The sequence below is a fragment of the Rhinolophus ferrumequinum genome, chromosome 20 (assembly GCF_004115265.2).
Source record: "Rhinolophus ferrumequinum isolate MPI-CBG mRhiFer1 chromosome 20, mRhiFer1_v1.p, whole genome shotgun sequence".
Taxonomy (NCBI): domain Eukaryota; kingdom Metazoa; phylum Chordata; class Mammalia; order Chiroptera; family Rhinolophidae; genus Rhinolophus; species Rhinolophus ferrumequinum.
In genome coordinates, this window is record NC_046303.1 from 46,224,534 (window position 1) to 46,242,285 (window position 17,752).

General features: G+C 34.7%; 1 protein-coding gene across 2 annotated transcripts in view; it reads right to left on the reverse strand.

Annotated features, from left to right (window-relative positions):
* Positions 1-3,284: 3,284 nt before the first annotated feature.
* The window catches only part of PTPN12 (protein tyrosine phosphatase non-receptor type 12), a 75,793-nt gene continuing 61,325 nt past the window's right edge, over positions 3,285-17,752 (reverse strand). The window contains exons 13-18 of one of the 2 annotated variants that reach the window (XM_033088550.1): positions 12,799-13,775; positions 8,760-8,837; positions 7,845-7,912; positions 6,939-6,969; positions 4,470-4,571; positions 3,285-4,152 (exon numbers count right to left, since the gene is read on the reverse strand). In XM_033088550.1, the coding sequence (XP_032944441.1) occupies positions 4,091-4,152; positions 4,470-4,571; positions 6,939-6,969; positions 7,845-7,912; positions 8,760-8,837; positions 12,799-13,775 (1,318 nt within the window). In that variant the 3' untranslated portion in view covers positions 3,285-4,090. Of the gene's footprint in view, positions 4,153-4,469; positions 4,572-6,938; positions 6,970-7,844; positions 7,913-8,759; positions 8,838-12,798; positions 13,776-17,752 lie in introns of those variants that run through there. The other variant, XR_004421160.1, reaches the window with a different exon arrangement.

Consider the following 17,752-nt stretch of genomic DNA (forward strand, 5'->3'; position numbering starts at 1 on the left):
GAAAAAGTCAAGAGCAAATCAGATTGTTCTTTTGGAAAGAACAGTCTGGTGGTGATGAGAAAGCTGGAGACCAGAAGTTTGAGTGCGGAAGGAACCCCATGACTGGCACGGGTGATGGGGGAAAGGTGGCGCCACTCGCCGAGACACGGCATAACACCCATGTTTAACCTCTATTAGATTTTAACAAACAGAAATGTGAATATTTATCATATTTACCACTGCAAAAATCCATTTAAACAGCAAATTCTCCCTACGATTTTGGTACTCACGGTCTCATTCCTGTCTGTATCAAGGCCCTAACATCCATCTCCAGTCTGGACATTTCTTCTGAACTTTGCATCTGTATTTCTTACCTGTGGACTGAACATCACCTCCTGGGTGCTGGGTGTACCACGTATCTCAAATGCAACATACTCAAAATTGAGATTTTCCTTTCCAAGCCGGAATTGTGGGAACTCAGAGGCCCTCTCTTCCCCTCATATCCATCTAGTTATCTACATTGAAGCAGTAACTTAACTTCCTACCTATTGTACCTTCAGTGTCAGAAAATATAGACAAACTGCTACGCAGTAAATCCTTAACGTTCAAGGGTTTAACATTCAGTTTCAATGATTTTAAGTGACCCCAGGGATTTATATAGTGTGTAATTTCGCTCAGGCAAAAATCTTAACCACAGGCCCTATGAGACTGTTATATGTGAACAAGTCACTTAGCCAATGACTGAGCCTAGCTAAGCACTGATACTAACTATGGCTTTATTGCTCTGTTTATTAATATATGGAAAAAAGTCTATAAAGTGAATAATAATATAGTGAAAAATACTATCTGTGAAAAATTGCTTCCAAAAGAAAGCTAACTGGTAGTGGCTTATCTCATACAAATAAGCTTACCATATGCTGTACATAGAAAAATAAAAATGAGTAAGTGTTTTGTCGAGTATTCCAGGCATTATAAAAATTAATCATTGGGAGAAAGCTAAAGCTGGAAAAAAGCAGAATTTAGTATTTCATCATAAAGATAGGCAATGGAATGGAAAGAAATAAAAAACATCTAGGGGGGCTGGCCCAGTGTTAGAGCTCTATACTCCTAACTCCGAAGGCTGCCGGTTCGATTCCCACATGGGCCAGTGGGCTCTCAACCACAAGGTTGCCAGTTCAACAACTCCTGTCCTGCAAGGGATGGTGAGCTCCGCCCCCTGCAACTAAGATTGAATAAGGCACCTTGAGCTGAGCTGCCACTGAGCTCCCGGATGGCTCAGTTGGTTGGAGTGCGTCCTCTCAACCACAAGGTTGCCGGTTCGACTCCCGCAAGGGATGGTGGGCTGAGCCCCCTGCAACTAGCAACGGCAACTGGACCTGGAGCTGACCTGTGCCCTCCACAGCTAAGACTGAAAGGACAACAACTTGACTGGAAAAAAGTACTGGAAGTACACACTGTTCCCCAATAAAGTCCTGTTTCCCTTCCCCAATAATAATAATAATAAAAAATCTAAAAAAAAACCCATCTAGGAACTAATTCACAGATCAATAATTATCTAACTCAGGACAACTATTTAACAGCGAAGAAGGAACATTAAATGGTGACTGGTCAAAGGAAAAAAAAAAATATCTCATAGCCTAAATAAAAAAATTAATTTTGTAGCTTTAGATAAAAACATAACATAAATAAAAAATAAAGGTTCTAGAAAACTGGTGAATATCTTACACCAAAAAGCATTAATTATAAAAGACTGATAAATTGGACTAAATTTAATTCAGGAACCCTACCGTTAAAAGTGAAAATGCAAACCACAGGCAAACTCACAAGGATTAAAATGCAGAAAAACACACACACACACAAACTTAAACAAATCAGTAAGAAAAAGACAACTCAGAAAAAAAGAGGCACAAAACTGCCAGGGTATAGGATATATGCATCCTCAGCTTTAGTAGATACTGCCAAATAGTATGTGCTCGAGACTTGAACAGGTAGCTCACAAAAGAGAATATCCACATGGTCATAAGCACATTAAAATGTGCTCAACCTCATTAGTCATTAGGGAAATAAATATTCAGATCATAATGCAATACCACTATGTACCCACTTGAATGGCTAAAATAAAAATTAATTGCCATACCAAGTGTTAACAAAGATATGTAACAATTAGAACCTTTGGAACACTAGCAGTATCTAGTAAAGCTGAATATACATGCATACCCTGTAATTCAAAAATTTCACTCGTTGATATATACCTAACAGATTTACAGATATTAAGTGCAACAAATGGCTCATAAAAAAATTGTTTGTAGCAGCACAATTGGTAATATTCCCATACCAGAAACAACCCAAATGTCTGCAGAAATGAACAAATTGTGGTGTATGTGTATTCATAAAATGCAAAACTCGATAGCAATGAAAAATGAACAAACTACTGCTATACATATAATAACGAGTAAATCTCGGAAGCCCAAGGGGATGCTTCTTAGTGGCTGAGGCTGTTCTCCTAGGTGCTGGTCACACTCAGAGGTGTGTATACTTGGCAATGATTTTTGCACCCTTCTGAACACATTATACTTGGATGAAGGTGTTCCAAGCAAACCCTTCCCAACAAATCTTTATAAATGATTTTAATACCATAATACAGAAATCACGAAGTGTGTGATGAGGCCAAGTATTTTTTTCAGTTACACTTCAATTTCATTAGGAAATGATATGCTATAGAGGTGTCTGTCTTGTGAATGCCAGGGTCCACTGTATTCACTTTTCCTTATGACTATATGAGAAAAAGTCCAAATTCTAAGGGATCAACACGAAGACCATGTGGTTTTTAAAAATTTTGACATGAAATTGTATTATTTTCTCCTCCACCTCATATGCGGTTACTCTATCTCACTTTATTTAGTCTCTTAATTTCTTCCCTCTTTTGTATGCAGAGGGAAAATATAAATGTCCACAACTTCAATCCATGATGTCAAAATTCAAACCTGGTAACTATGGATGGGACCTGCGCTCCAGTTGTGGGACGGGTAAACACCAGTTTCCCGTTCCTAACCTTACATCTGTTTGGTTTTTACTAGGATCACAGTAGGCAGTAAGGCCTAGGGCTGACTCAAGCAAAAGTATCAGAATTAGTGTAAGTATTAGAATTGCAAAGTCATGTTTTTGCAGAAGGTGCTCCCTATTCTTTCCTTAAGAGATTTAACCCCATTCACACTCATAACTTAAAGGTAAGATCGAGCCAGCAGGAAGGTGGATATTACGTTTCATTTCCTAAGAATGAGGAATGAAATACCAAGACAAGTAAGCACTGTAAAATTGTTTTTGTTTTTTTAATGGCAGGTCAAATATCCTGAAACATACATATATTTTGATAGTCTTCTAATCCCAGTTGAGTTCAAATATTAAAGTAACACACACGAACTAAGAGAATTCAATATTGTTCCAAGGCACTTACTGAATCTCCATGACTAGATGACAACGAGGACAATTAGGATGGACAATTAGACAGCATATAATATAAAAATAACTTTTTGCTTACAATTTACAAAATGTATTATTATTACAATCTTTGATCTCTGATAACCTGCAATGCTGGCTGCATGAATCCAGCAATTTTAAAATTCAGAAACTATTTTCTAAAACTTCAGGGCAAATAATTTACAAATAAAGTACACAAAGATTTAGACCATGCAGAAATTTCTTACATCTTCTGTTAATAATATTTTACGAATGCAGTTTTATCAAATTATATACCTACTTGCCCTGTACATATACAAAATAATGCATACATGATAAAACATTAGCAAAAGAGTAGTCCTTAAACTCAATTTATCATAAAAGTATTACGATATTAACATGTCTACAAGCAGCGTGTAACAGGGTTAAGAGACATTAAGGCAATAATACTTGAAGTTACAAAAGAAACCATATGTAATACTTTTTTCTTAGTATAAGGCAGGTAGATGGTCCCAGCAAAAAAAAAAAAAAAAAACTAAGGTGACAATCTACACTGCTGTTAGTCCCACATTTTTAAGATGGAATACTATAAATCTTGCTTTCCGTGGCACTTGAAATTTCCAGTATAATTTAAAGTGTCTTTTAGCTCCCTGAATCATGTCCATTCTGAAGGTGGATCTCTTGGTCCTTTGGGTTTCCCACACCGATTACCAAAACCTACAATCAAATTACCACAATAATTGGTCAGTGTTCAGAAATATTTTTATACTACTTAAAACCATGTCTGTAGACATCCTCATTTTCTGGAATAAATTTCCATATGGGAATTTAGAATTTAAACTAAACTCTATAAACACAAGTGAACTGTTCATTTGTTCTGGGTAGCTCATTTAAGAACTTGAATAAATCATACGACAAATTTGATACACTTTGCCTTAAGGAAATCCTAAAACGATGGCAAATGACCTTTTCTCATTCTTGCCAGCATTAACTACATAATTAAAGTTCTAAAAATTATTTAGCAAACAAATTACCAATATCTGTGGCTTCTGCTGGACTTTCTGACACTTGATCTTTCTTGTTACTCAAAGTAGGTGGACATTCTGTACAAGTCTCTGTGTGACTACCTTGATGATCTAAAATGCAAAACAAAGCCACTGTTAACCACCATTATTTGTAGCATCATATGTAGAATTCTCCAATTGTTTTAATATGGGCAATGAGTTAAAAAAGCATGTTTTCTCTCTTAAGCTCTTGATTTTAAAGGAGGCCCAGATAAATACAAACGCCAAGGGCAGTGAGCACAGGAAATCATGTAAGGTGTTCTTGAGGTCACCTAGGAATCTGCACGTAGGAGTACCTCAATGGAAGATTCTCCTTATGCTCTTACTTTAATACACCTGGATCTTGGCATATTATTCTTCCTTAGAGTAGCTACACTATCTGCTAATGCTCTCAGGCAATAATAGCAACTGAAATGCCTTTATATGGTAATCAATGGTAAGCAAGTTTATAGCTAATCGATGAACTTACTATTCGCCCCTGAAAGTAATAATTCTTTTCTTTTAAAGTTTTACATTGCTTAAATTTTAGTTAGCTTACTTACTTACTAATGTATCACATTCGTAACAGAAAAAATAACTACTATGATTCATTCATGAACACTACACCTCTGTAAGAAACTTCTCTGGAGACGTGGAGTACGAGTCAAATAATAAATGATCCTGTCCTTAGGTGCTTCGAGTCTAGACAGGGGTCAGCAAACCTTCTCTGCAAAGGGCTAGGGTAAATATTTTAGGCTTTGCAAGCCACATACATCTGTCACAGATTCTTCACTGATTTTTCTTTTTGTTTTTAAACAACCCTTTAAAAAGGTAAAAATCATTTTTTCAGATCAAGGGCAGAACAAAAAAAAAAAGCCAAAGGCCGGATGAGGCCTGTGGGATACAGTTTACCAACCCCTGGTCAGGCAGGAGACAGACAAGTACGTTAATTAATAGAGCAGTATGGAAAGTTCTATGATAAAATTATGCACAGGGTACGATGGGGACAGAGAGGAGAGGCACATAGATGAAACTAGTGATGCCGAGGAAGTTAGTTCTGGCTGCGGGGAGGAAATGATGATTTGGTCTAGAGGCCTCAATTTTCTCAGGGAAGTTTATAAAGGTCATCTACTGAGTAAGAGTTAGTGGGATTGATGATTCATTTCAGAAGGAAGTCAAGATTTGGACAATTCAGGGGGAAACAGAAAGGGTACCAACTAGAGGATGTAAGATAAAAAACAAAGCTGAGGGCCTAACTATGGATGAAGACCGAGAACCATAGGCTCAGTCTGTAAAACTGAGTTATGTTCCTGGCAATACTCAGTAATCCTGAGGAATAAAATAAAATGCTCTGGTAATTAGGAACAAGAGAGTTGAAGATAATTGTGTGACTAGAGTGATGGAGGATGGCAATTAGGTTGGATAGAGAAGAGAAACCAGAAAGCAGTTAACATATATTAGGATAATAAAAGGTGCCTGGATCCAGCAGCAGCAGCAATATAAAAAAAGAAAGTAATAACAGCATTGCTACCATCTGAGAGCCTATCACGTGCCAGGCACAGTGTTTGATACTCTGTATGTGATTTAATTTAATTAAATCTTCACAACTATCTTCTAGGGTGAGTACTATTATCAGCTCCATTTCAGAGAAGAAAACTGAGGCTCAGAAAGATTAGGCAACTTGGCCAAAGCCACATAGTAAGTAAAAAGGCAACAATGGGATTCCAATCAGGTGGGCTTGACTCTAAAGCTTCTGCTCTTTTACTTATAATATATGTTGCTTCAGAAAAGTAGAGAGAGAGTAATAGAGTTTGAGATGGAATGGAGCCCCATAAGGCAAAGACCGAGAGAGAGCAGGTGACGCAGGATGGAGGATAGCAACAGAGATGGATGAATTGAGGGACTTGTATAGGCCAGCACATCGGATGAGCTGCTTACATTGTCACTGACTTTTAAGAATTAGTAAATTGACCTACAGGACAATAGTAAAAGTAATGTGGTAGAAAAAATTTTATAATACTGGGTTGAGCTACATAATCTTACTGGTCTTCACAAATGTAAAAGTCCTAAGAGCAAGATTTCCAAAACAACTGATTTTTAGGGACCCAATTCAATCACCTACGTTAATTTGGGGCATTCGTTCAAATCACTGTCAGATCTAGATTCTAAGTGTTTTCATAAACAACAGAAAATAAAATACAGGAAAATATTTTAAAAATAATTTCTTTCTTATCATTCTGTAACTACTAATAACAAAAGCATATTTTCCAGATCAATAATAATAATATCTGCAATAGTAATTAATTTGGAAGAATTATACTACATAATTCAGGTTCTAGAAGAGGTATCCTACATATTTTTAAATACAGAAATAACCAAATAACATATACCATGAAACATGCTGTTTTATGAAAATTAATCTATATAATCTACAGCAAAAAGGAACAAAATCTAACTTACCACATTCTTCACTTCCAGAGGTTATCAAGCCCTATAAGGAAGACATTTAATAGTTTTATAAATAATAGAAAATTTAGTCTATTATGAGTATATATCCCAAAAAATCATAATTTGTAAAGACTCTTACTGTCAAAGGAAAGAAAACAATGTGTTTTTAATTAGTCGTCCAATTTTCAAATGTTACGGTATTTTATAATCATCCTTTGGAATGAAAACTGAAAATGCAGGAGCAACTGTTACACAAAGGAACATATACACTTCTGCATTTTGCCAGCCTTCTACCATATTCATCAACTCATGGTATCACGGATTACATGACATAGCATCATTATTATAGGTTACCACCATTTTCTGTGAAGTTAAAGTGCATCAGTGTTTTTAATTAATTGTAAAATGTACCCCCATTTCAGGAATATTAAAATATGGGGCAAATATGAAAAATAATGTTGATGAAAAGGGGCATTTCCCATGGCTAAACTACTTAGGTACCAAAACATTTCCTTAATGTGAAAGGAAACCTCATGTGATCAGAAAAAAACCAAAGGAAGGGACTACGTACCTAGTGTTATAATGGAAGGAAAAAAAATCTAGGAAAAGTACTATACCCCTGAAAACAGACATTCCCATTACTTGGAACATGGGATAATTTACAAATTTCAAAAGCAGGTTGGGAAAATAATACTCTGAAGCGATGGTCATATAGACCATGTGGCCCTTTAAAAAATTTCAGATCTCACATTTTACATAGGCTTTTCATCTGAAATCTTAGCATTAAGAAATATTGATCAAAAAGTATATTGAATAGTCTGAAGCTGACAGTTATTATAACAAACTATTAAGATAAATGTACAAAACAATAGAGCAAAAATATTGAGCTCTAGCTGTTCCAATCCCAAAAGGACTCACTTCAGATTTTTTTTGTTCAGACTCTTCCTGACTTTGAAGTTCACTCCATTCAGATTTTACAGGTGTATCTGAGAAAAATGAAATCTTACAATTAAAATTGACATCTTTAATTCTTGAAATTTCTTGCTTTAAGGTAATATACAAAAACAGATCCTATAGATTTTTAGAAAAAATTTTCTACTTTCTATTAATTCAAGAAAATCTCTTTAAGTTTCCTTCCTTAAAATTTAATTAAAAGAATTCAGCCATCGGTTTATTATAAGCTCATTGTAATCTATAGAAGTTACAGACTTAGTGTTATTGAAGTATATGGCTTCACTGTTTTTAACATTCTTAAAGTCAGTTAAAATTAATAAAATATTGATAAAATGTAACTCAGGTAAGACTAGTGAGCATCTCCACTGAGCACGAGACAACGTATGAAAGCTGTTTTTGTACTCTTTTTCAGGAGAGGAAGGAAGAGAAATGTATTACCAATGCTTTGAAATATGTCACTTTCTCCCAGTTCTCACTGATACTCGTGTCCTTAAGTGTTCCTCAATTAACACCAACTGAATGATGCCAACCTACAACCCAAGTTAAATGTTTACTTACCTAAACGGGCACGAACTGAAGCAATCAACGTCTTTCCATATTGATGAAAAGACACCAAATTGCAAATACATTTACAATTGCATCTAACTGAATTATAGTATCTAACATAAGTGCAGTCATTTTAGCAATCTCAGCAAGTAAAAAACACCATTTTTAAGTATTTTTCATACAAGGAATTAAAAACATTTGTCAATAGCAATTCAAACCTATTTTTGAATTTAATTATACAGCTAGTTCAATAGCAACTAAATTAAAATTAGCCATGCTTTTCAGAGTTTATTATAATAGTATAAAGTATGTAAAAGCAAAAGAGATACTCACTATGTTCGCTTGCTAATACAAAAGATTCCGGAGTTCTTTCAGGTAGGGGAGGAGGTGAATCTTCACTGACATCAACATCTATATTAAATACATAAAATTTAGACAAATTATGAACTTGTTAAAAAAGTTAACTCATTAAAAATGAACTTGTTCTCTAAATAAAACAGAGCTTTTTTGACATTCTAAAAAGAGAGCTTTTCTTGACATTCTAAAAATCACTGCCACAGTATCTAAGAGAACCAGTTTATAAAAATGTAAAAAATCCACAAGAAATCCTAACTACTTGACTTGTTATCAAGAATCATGTAATTGCAGGACCTTTTTTGACGACAGTCTTTATCAATACTAAAGTAAAATGGTACAATCTTTTCTCTAATTACTGCTACTTAAAAATGTTTTGAAATTTCAATTTTTTAAATGATAAAAAATTTAAAAATAAAATTGAAATCATGAAGTGTGTTTTGGCAGTTTGGCGAATTATCAGATTGTTACTTAATATAAACGGACCTTAAACTTGCAAAATAAATGAAACTTATAGATGTGAAAACAATTAAAAAGAATTCCGGCTTACTGAGTAAAGATGAACTCCATCACACAGACAAAATGACTCTGCCATGACCTTCCCGACACGCCACAGACATTATCACACTGTCCTTGTAAGCCTGACGGCAGTCTTCAATTAGAAAAGCCAGCATGCAAGCGACTTCTCTACTGGGCCTGCTGATGATGCTTTGCGTCCACAGGAAAGCTTTGGTCATTTGACCTAAGCCAATGTTTCTCAAACTGGAATCAACTGCTTAACTCATTTGGTAAGTTTTGCCATACTTCATCCATCTACATCCTATTTACTTTTTAAATCCCACTCATTGTTAACGTGACTATGTACTTCCATCATACTTCAAACAGTAATGACTAAAATAACACATTTGAAGTAGTACTACTTTTCTAATATACATAAATATAACTATTAAGCTTTTTTTGAATGTTCTTTTGTTACCTAAAATCTTGTGAATAGTGGCACATTACTTGACTGTACTTTGGGAATACTGACTGAAGCCATAAAAAGCTTTTCAGTAAAAACAAAATTAGTTCTTGGAAAACGTAACACATTAAGGAAGCCTCATCAGTTAGCCTTATCATGCCAGAGGGTGACAGAGTGTAGTAGGTCTTCTGAGGTTTCACTGGAGGGTAGAGAAAGAAAACATGAGGATATAATTCCAAGTGTGCTCTCTCATGTTAGGGAGGACAGGGTAAAGAAAGGGAAATGTGAGGAACCTGCATTATTCTGTCTGGGCCTTGACAACTGGTCTCTTAAAAAAATAATAAAAAGAAAAAGAACAATCTTCCCATGATACTTTGTTATTTTACCACATCTGATAGGCTCTGCATTAAAAAGAGGTTGAAAACCAAGTTAAAGCCTTTTCAATTTTCAAGAAGCATGAGCCACATATGTTTGCTCTCATCCCTTCTACACTTATTTAGCTGAAGAAACAAAATATAGCATCTGCATCCTGCTCAGAGAAGAGTTCCAGTCCAGTACTTTACACATCTGTTGCAAGGACTGGAACTCTCTACCTTATCCAGTGGTAACAATCGGAGCTCTCATCACCATTCCCCTTTTGTTACTAACAGCTCACAGTGAAGGAGGCTGTTAGGAGGAAGGGATGCATACTGTTAGCATTGTGGTGTGATTTCATAATTAAGCAAACACATCAGGAGGGCAGTCCTGCTTGTTTACATTTAGTGTCAAGTATTTTTCAGAAAGTCTATGCCTCTTCTCTCATGACAGTCCTCGCTCTTAAAACCTTCTTATTTTCTAACGGGTCCCTTGCTTCTCAACTGCATGTTTCTCCCTAGATCGCTGGATTGCCTTTCCTATGTTCTATTTTAGAGGTTACCTGACCGCACATTTTACATAGGCTTTTGCAAATCATATATTGTATGTGGGCCTAGTGTAGACAAGTTTGAGAAATCTTTCAGGAGACCTGAATCAGTATTACCATGTTTCCCCGAAAATAAGACCTAGTCGGACAATCAGCTCTAATGTGTCTTTTGGAGCAAAACTTAATATAAGACCCGGTTTTACTTTACTATAATATAAGACCGGGTCTTATATAATATAATTAATATAATATAATAATATAATACCGGGTCTTATATTAATTTTTGCTCCAAAAGACACATTAGAGCTGATTGTCCGACTAGGTCTTATTTTCGGGGAAACATGGTAAAATCAAAATTCATAGCCAGGAGTTTTTGTCAGGCAGTAACTAATGCAAAAAGTTGTTTTAGGTATCAAAACAAAATTATTCTATTTAACTTCCAAACAAATTCTAAAACAAATGAGCTCAAAAATCTAATACTTGTGCCAGTGGTTCATCTACAAGGTAAATAAATATTAAAAATAGGACTACTTGTAGTTATGTTGCAGCACAGAACACAGGAACATCTTTAATTAATACGAAACTCATTTAGCATATTTAGGGTAGGGTGAAAAGAAACCAAAAATCACATTTACAGCTACGTTGGCTTTGAAATACAAATAAAATAGAGCATAAGTGAGCTGCTATACAGTAGGGTGCTTTCAATTATCCTTGTACAGTATGTTGTATTTTGAAGGAACTTTCGTTTATCACCAAAAGACTGGTCATGTGACAATAAGTTTAATGAGTTTATCATACTATGCATACTTCCTGTCCTAACCAGATTCTATTTCTAGTAATGGATTAAAAAATATATATATTTCATAGGTCCAAGACACAAGCCTGATATAAAAAAAAAAAAAAGCAAGCCCCAAATTAAAATTTCTTGTCTACACATTTTCTTGTGTAGTTAAAACTTGGCAGTTAGTTTTCAAACTCTGAAATTGAGGAAGAAAAAGGCATTAACAATTTTAAATTATGGCAAACTGGTAAAGTAACATTTATTGTGGCAACCATTATCTTCTGAGGATCCTTCAAATGACACACAGAAGAATAAAAAATATAAAGAATCTTATAAATTTAGGAAACTAGATTAGACTCTTAACTACTCTACCAGATACATTTCAAGATAAAAAATACAGTATGTATATAAGTTGGAGAAAATAAGCGCACCACAGAATGAGTGTTACTTATTGAGTCAGAAATAGAAAATCATCTTTCAAGTTCACAGTACTTAAGCGTATTTTGCCAGTACATTATAAATAACAGTATGTGTCACTACCAAAGTTCACTGACAAACAAATACCACTGATAATCAATCTATCAGTAAATAACTTTCATGTTTATACCCTTGTTCACAATTTTATGGTCTGTGTAAGAAGGCAGCCATGATTATTTTTAGCGATCAAAAAAGAGTTTCAAGAACCAAAAACACACCTTGGGAACTGAGTGCATGCATTATCTTGAAATGCTAAACTGCTTAAAGAAGAAAGTCATTAATTAAATAATAGCAGTGATGACTAGATATGAATATATCCCACTCACTACTGACTGAATTAAAATTTGCACATTCTGTTGAATAGTTGTAATATTGCTCCTTGGTTACACTCAGGGTTGAAAGCAGCCTCATTTGCAAACATTTGTGAAGAGAATTAAAAAAAAAAAAAAAGGTATTTTGTAGTTAAAAGAGCATAAAAAGATAACAAAATAGGTATCTGTGATAAATGTGTGGAATTAAATGGCCAATCAAGCCATTCTACAATTTTTGTGTCACCGTTACTTTAAGTAATTCTATCTCACTTAAATTATTTGTTATTCAGTCCGATAAATTTTTGAACCATACAAAATATTAAAAGGAATAATACAGAAGAAACAGAAGAGATAATTTTCAGTTACAACAATTGAAATATTTTGAAAACAAAAAACCTAGTAATGCAATGTGATCAAATTAAGGTAACAAATGAAAAGTTTACTTAAAAAAATTGTACCTAAAAAAAGAAATTTCGTTGCAGGTTCTAGAGTGAAGTGTGGAATAAACAATGAATATAGCTGAAGTGCTTAGAACAGTGATTGGCACATAGTCAAAATATTTAGGTGTTAGATACTATTATTATTACCTTTTCCAGCACCTGAATGTACTGTTGTTGCTATATCATGTCTAGCAATGGACATTGACAATACTTTCCTTGTAGAAATGCTTTCAGTACTAGTGGCAGCAGAAACTGTGGCCCTTGCTGTTGAAATATTAGTTTTATTCTTGGTCACAGCACCATCAGAGTTCCTTTCATCTGAGTCCGAATCATCAGAGTGAAGAGGATTAGTAAAACTGAGGGGGGCTCTGAAGAGAGGTGAACTGTTCTCATGATCCACAAGATCATGTGTTTCATCTTGTATTGTAGGGCTTGGGGTTAAACTCCCAGTTTTCATTGTTTGACAGTGGGTATCTGAGGGTTTGCCTTCAGAGGAATCGGGCATGGGTGGGGTATTTTCAGGTCCATGAAATGAGCACATCACATGTCCTTTCTCATCAAGAGGCAAGCGGTCTGGCCTTGGAGGTGTGTCTGAATTCTTCTGTGATTCTTCTGGTAGAATAACTGAAGCTTTATTTGACTGTGTTGCACTGCAGTCCACGCAAGAATTCTGAGAAATATCATCAACTTTTAGATCTCCCGAACTCAATTCCTGTGATTTAGAGGTTTTATCAATTATGCAAGGTGAAGCCGATTTAATTTTAATTGCATGCCCTCTATTCAAGAGTGTGTTCCCATCAAAACTTTTTGGTCCCTCTTGGAGAGGGACCTTCTTGATCTCAAAACTTAAATTTCGCTCCAATTTCTTATCTATCTGTTCAATAGTTGATTCATTTTTCCCTGGAAGTTCTGTTGATTTATTATAATTTCTGTTGAGGTCTGTTGAATGCTGTTCTGATGAAACCATGTGCAACACTGGCTTTGGATGGTATCTGTCATTATCCTGCCACACAGTGGTGACTGTTGGAAAAGCTGAAGGGGGAGAAGGTGTCAAGATGGGTGGCACTGGGTGAGGTTCTGGTGGCTGCAGTATTTCTTCCTTAGCGTCCCCTTCTACAAGGCAACTGGAAAACAAACATTAAGGAAAGGCTATTGTAAGAATGTTCATCCTTTTAAAAAATAAGTTGATAGGTAACAATTATGTAGCTAATTCAATTATATTAAAAGTCAGTGGAGTCTATGGTTATGAAGAAAAACCCATAATTTGTCAAATTAAGAAAATGTAATGTGGCGCAAGGTATTACATGTATATTGTTTAAAAATTCAAATACAAGAATTTTAATGAAAAATAGCAGCTGCTCCCACGACCCTCTAGCTACTCAGACATCAACTTTCAAAATTTTAAACAGCTGCTTGTAATATTTACCTTCACATTTCAAAATATTTCAAAATGCATAAATTGCTTTTAAAAAAATCTATTTCATAATTCTTATTGTCTTCACACTATGTGTCTTCTCCATCTTCCCAATACTGTTATAATTTTTATTTAGTTCAACCTTATGACTATAGGTATTATTCATAGGCTGACGTAGTCTTCAGTCAGACTCTCTTGTTTCCCAGGTCCCATCTTCCTCTTTCTAGGTACACCCTCTTGTGGGTTATATCCTCTAGTTGCTTCTTAAAGACTACATATAAGAAGCCAATTTCTTGAGGACTTGCATACTTAAATATTATATTTTCAAGTTGATTTTTTTTTAAAAGGTACATAATTGTAGATTAGAAATAATTATCTTTCAGAATTTTGTAATTCTAATTCCTATTCCTTTGAATGTGGGCTGTTTTCTCTCTCTCCTGGAGCTTTTAGGTTTCTCTTTTTTATTCTTGATATTCTATAATATCATGTAACTTTTCAAAATCCATTCTATTATAATTATTTTTTACCCAGTATAGTGGGAACTTTCTATATTAAAATTAATGTTCTTTAATACTAGAAAATTTTATTTCCTTACTAATTTTTTCACTTCCAGTCTCCTTCTAGACTACTATTAGTTTTATTATTATTATTGTTTGACAGATCTCCTGGTTTGATTCTCTAATTTCTTTATTTTCTCTCTTTTTCTATTTGTTCCTTTTCTTGGGAGATTTCCTTGATTATCTTCCAGCCTTCTGCTTAATTTTTTAAATTTATACTATTATATTTTTAGTTTCCAAGAGCTTCTTATTATCATCCATGGTAGCAACATTTCCTAATGAATGAGAAAGATGGACAGTTGTTCCCCACCCCCATCTTTTTTCTACTGTGTATTGTCTCCATTTCCTTCAAGTTCCTTTTTTCCCTGCTTATTTGGATCTGTCTTTCATGTTAGAGGCTTTCTCAAATGTCTGATCATTCCTGGTTCAGCTCATTTTAAAGAATGAAATATTAAAAACGACTGGAAGACGTGTGTATATATGTAAAGGGGCGGGCTTGTGGGTTAGTGATCATCTCACTGAATGGTAACTGAACACAGTCCTTGCAATATCATGAGTGGGCCACAATCATCAATAACTGTAGCTTTCCTCTCTTGGGCTGGTTAGTTTGTCAACAGAGGGACTTTGTCTCCCACCAGACGTGGCTACCAGTATTCTGGGAGCCAAATTAAGAGTTGGAAGAAAGGGAGAGAGAGGATCTTACTGTTCAGTGCGCAGACTCCTGTTTTTAGTGAGGCACCACAACTCCACCAGCAGCTGGACCTGATGTCCTTCAATTTAGTGACCCTGGTCCAATCGCTCCTGAGTAAATCCCTCCTACTGTATGTATGCACGTGTGTGGGAGAAGCTATCTGTTCAATTTAATGGAAGGAATCTGGGGTTCTAAGTACTCTTTATAAAGACATTCAAGTACTCTTTGTTTCCATCCCGTCTCACACACCAGCCTTCAAGGGGACCTTCAATTTCTGAGACTTTCTGGGGGTTCTTTGAACAGAATCATCTTGCTTCTTATTGGTTTCCCTACCTACAGGAAAGAAAGTTTTAGCTTTTCTTTGTTCTGTTAAGTCCCTTTTCATTAGTCAACGAATTTCACAGTAAGAAATTTGGATTTTATAATAAAATAAATTTACATTTCATTTGTTTGATCAAGTCTTAAAATGAGTAAATCTATAACTTTTGCTTCACATTGATGTTTTATAGAAACTCATAAAATTACTTTCCTTACAATAATTTAGGATGGATTATATATGGGGTGGAAAGATTATGGGGGTAAAAGAAATGACAACCAAAAAATGAGAATGTAACACTTTAAAAAGAGAAAAACCTTTACCACTATCCTTTCTTCTAGGGAATAATACCATATAATGAAAACAGCACTGGATTGGAAGATAGATCTGTGCTCTCAGTTAACTCTGCTAGCCTATGCAGGCCAACTCCACTGGGAACCAGCTATCTTAACATCCATGTGATCAAGATTACTGTAAAAATCACTGATCACTTTGACATATCGACCATATACAGAATAAGCAGAGAGAGAATATGTGGCGTTCTAAAAAGGGAAGACGAGAAAACATGGCAGATGTTATATCAATGCTAATGATTACTTTTTAACCAAAACAGATAGCCACCTATACAGTTTACAGTTAAGAAAGATACTCTTCTTCACTTGTGTTTAACCTTTATTGCTTGGTTTTATTATGTATTCTGACCTCTTTCAATAACTTTTAAAATTACATCTGAGATTAAAGTATTTTCTCACAATGAAAAGGAACAACACAAGAATTAAAGCACAGAAAGCATAGAAAAGTAGAGAACAACAGTAAGAACGCATAACCCTGCATTTTATGAAAATTTACCCTTACCTATCTTAAAGGATGACAATTTGGAATGATAATTAGAACTTTAAAATTTTTAAGTAGTCAAATAAATCTATCTTGTGCTTAGTGATTTCCTTTATCTCTTCTATTATATCCCCTTCTAAGTTTGTCAAACATTATATTTTGCCTCAATGATTTGACTTTTTGTGTTTAATTTATTTAACTATCTGAAGCTTCCTTTGGTATTTGGAATGGATATAAAAGATCTAAATATATTTTTTCCCAAACGGTTAATAGTATTACAATATGACTTATATTAAATTAATTGTTTATTCAACTCCATCAATAGGTATATTCTAGTAACAGACTGTTCTAAATATTTATAAAGTTTTATAATGTTAAAAAAGGTTGGTCCTCACTCATCACTATTTTCATCCAGTTTTGTTTTTTGCCTCTTTATATATCCAAATCAACTTTAACATATTGTCAAGTTCAGGAAAGATCCCTTTGGTATTCTAAAGAGAATTGCATCAAATATGAAAAGTACTGGTATTTTAAATATCATTGAAAAAAACTAAATTACAACCAAGAGCACTTATTTTTTTATTAATGAAAATTAATACAGTTCTACTTTATACTTAAAGCTATTTCCAGATATTTTATATTCTGAAAGTGATCTCTCTTTTAATCTTTTCTCCTCATATCTGGCTGGTCTACAGGATCATTTTCTTCTTTTATTCAACGAGTTCGCGCCTCTCTTTCTTATAAATTAACCATTTTAAGGCAATAATTTGCATTTAATATAACTTAAAAAACCCCAATAAAATAAATATAACATTTCAGTAAAGAAACGGTTTTTTTTTACAGCAGCAAAGATTAAAAATAAAAACAAACAAAAAAACAGAAAAAACAATGAAGTAGAGTAATAACTGTTTTATGTGATTTGGATTTCTCCTATCACCTAATTTTCTACTTGCCATTTTCCCAGGGTCCTTAGTCACCCAATCCCATGACATCCTGTGCTAGCTAGATAAGGGTTCCCAAAATCAGGTAGCTTCAAATGCCTCCATTTAAGCAGACCTCAACTCCTTGTTTTGACCCCACAAATGCCCTCACCTATCCAGGATATTCTAAGAGTCACTGATGTCTGAAAGTCCAGTTCATTCTCCTAGGCCACCCTTATAGAAAGTACATAGTCATGTGTTTCTGCCCGATACAAAACCCTCTCCTTCATGGCCTTGGCTTCTATAACACCACTGTTTCCTGGTTTTCCTTTATCCCTTGGTTTCTCTCTTTCTCTCTCTCTAAGGCTC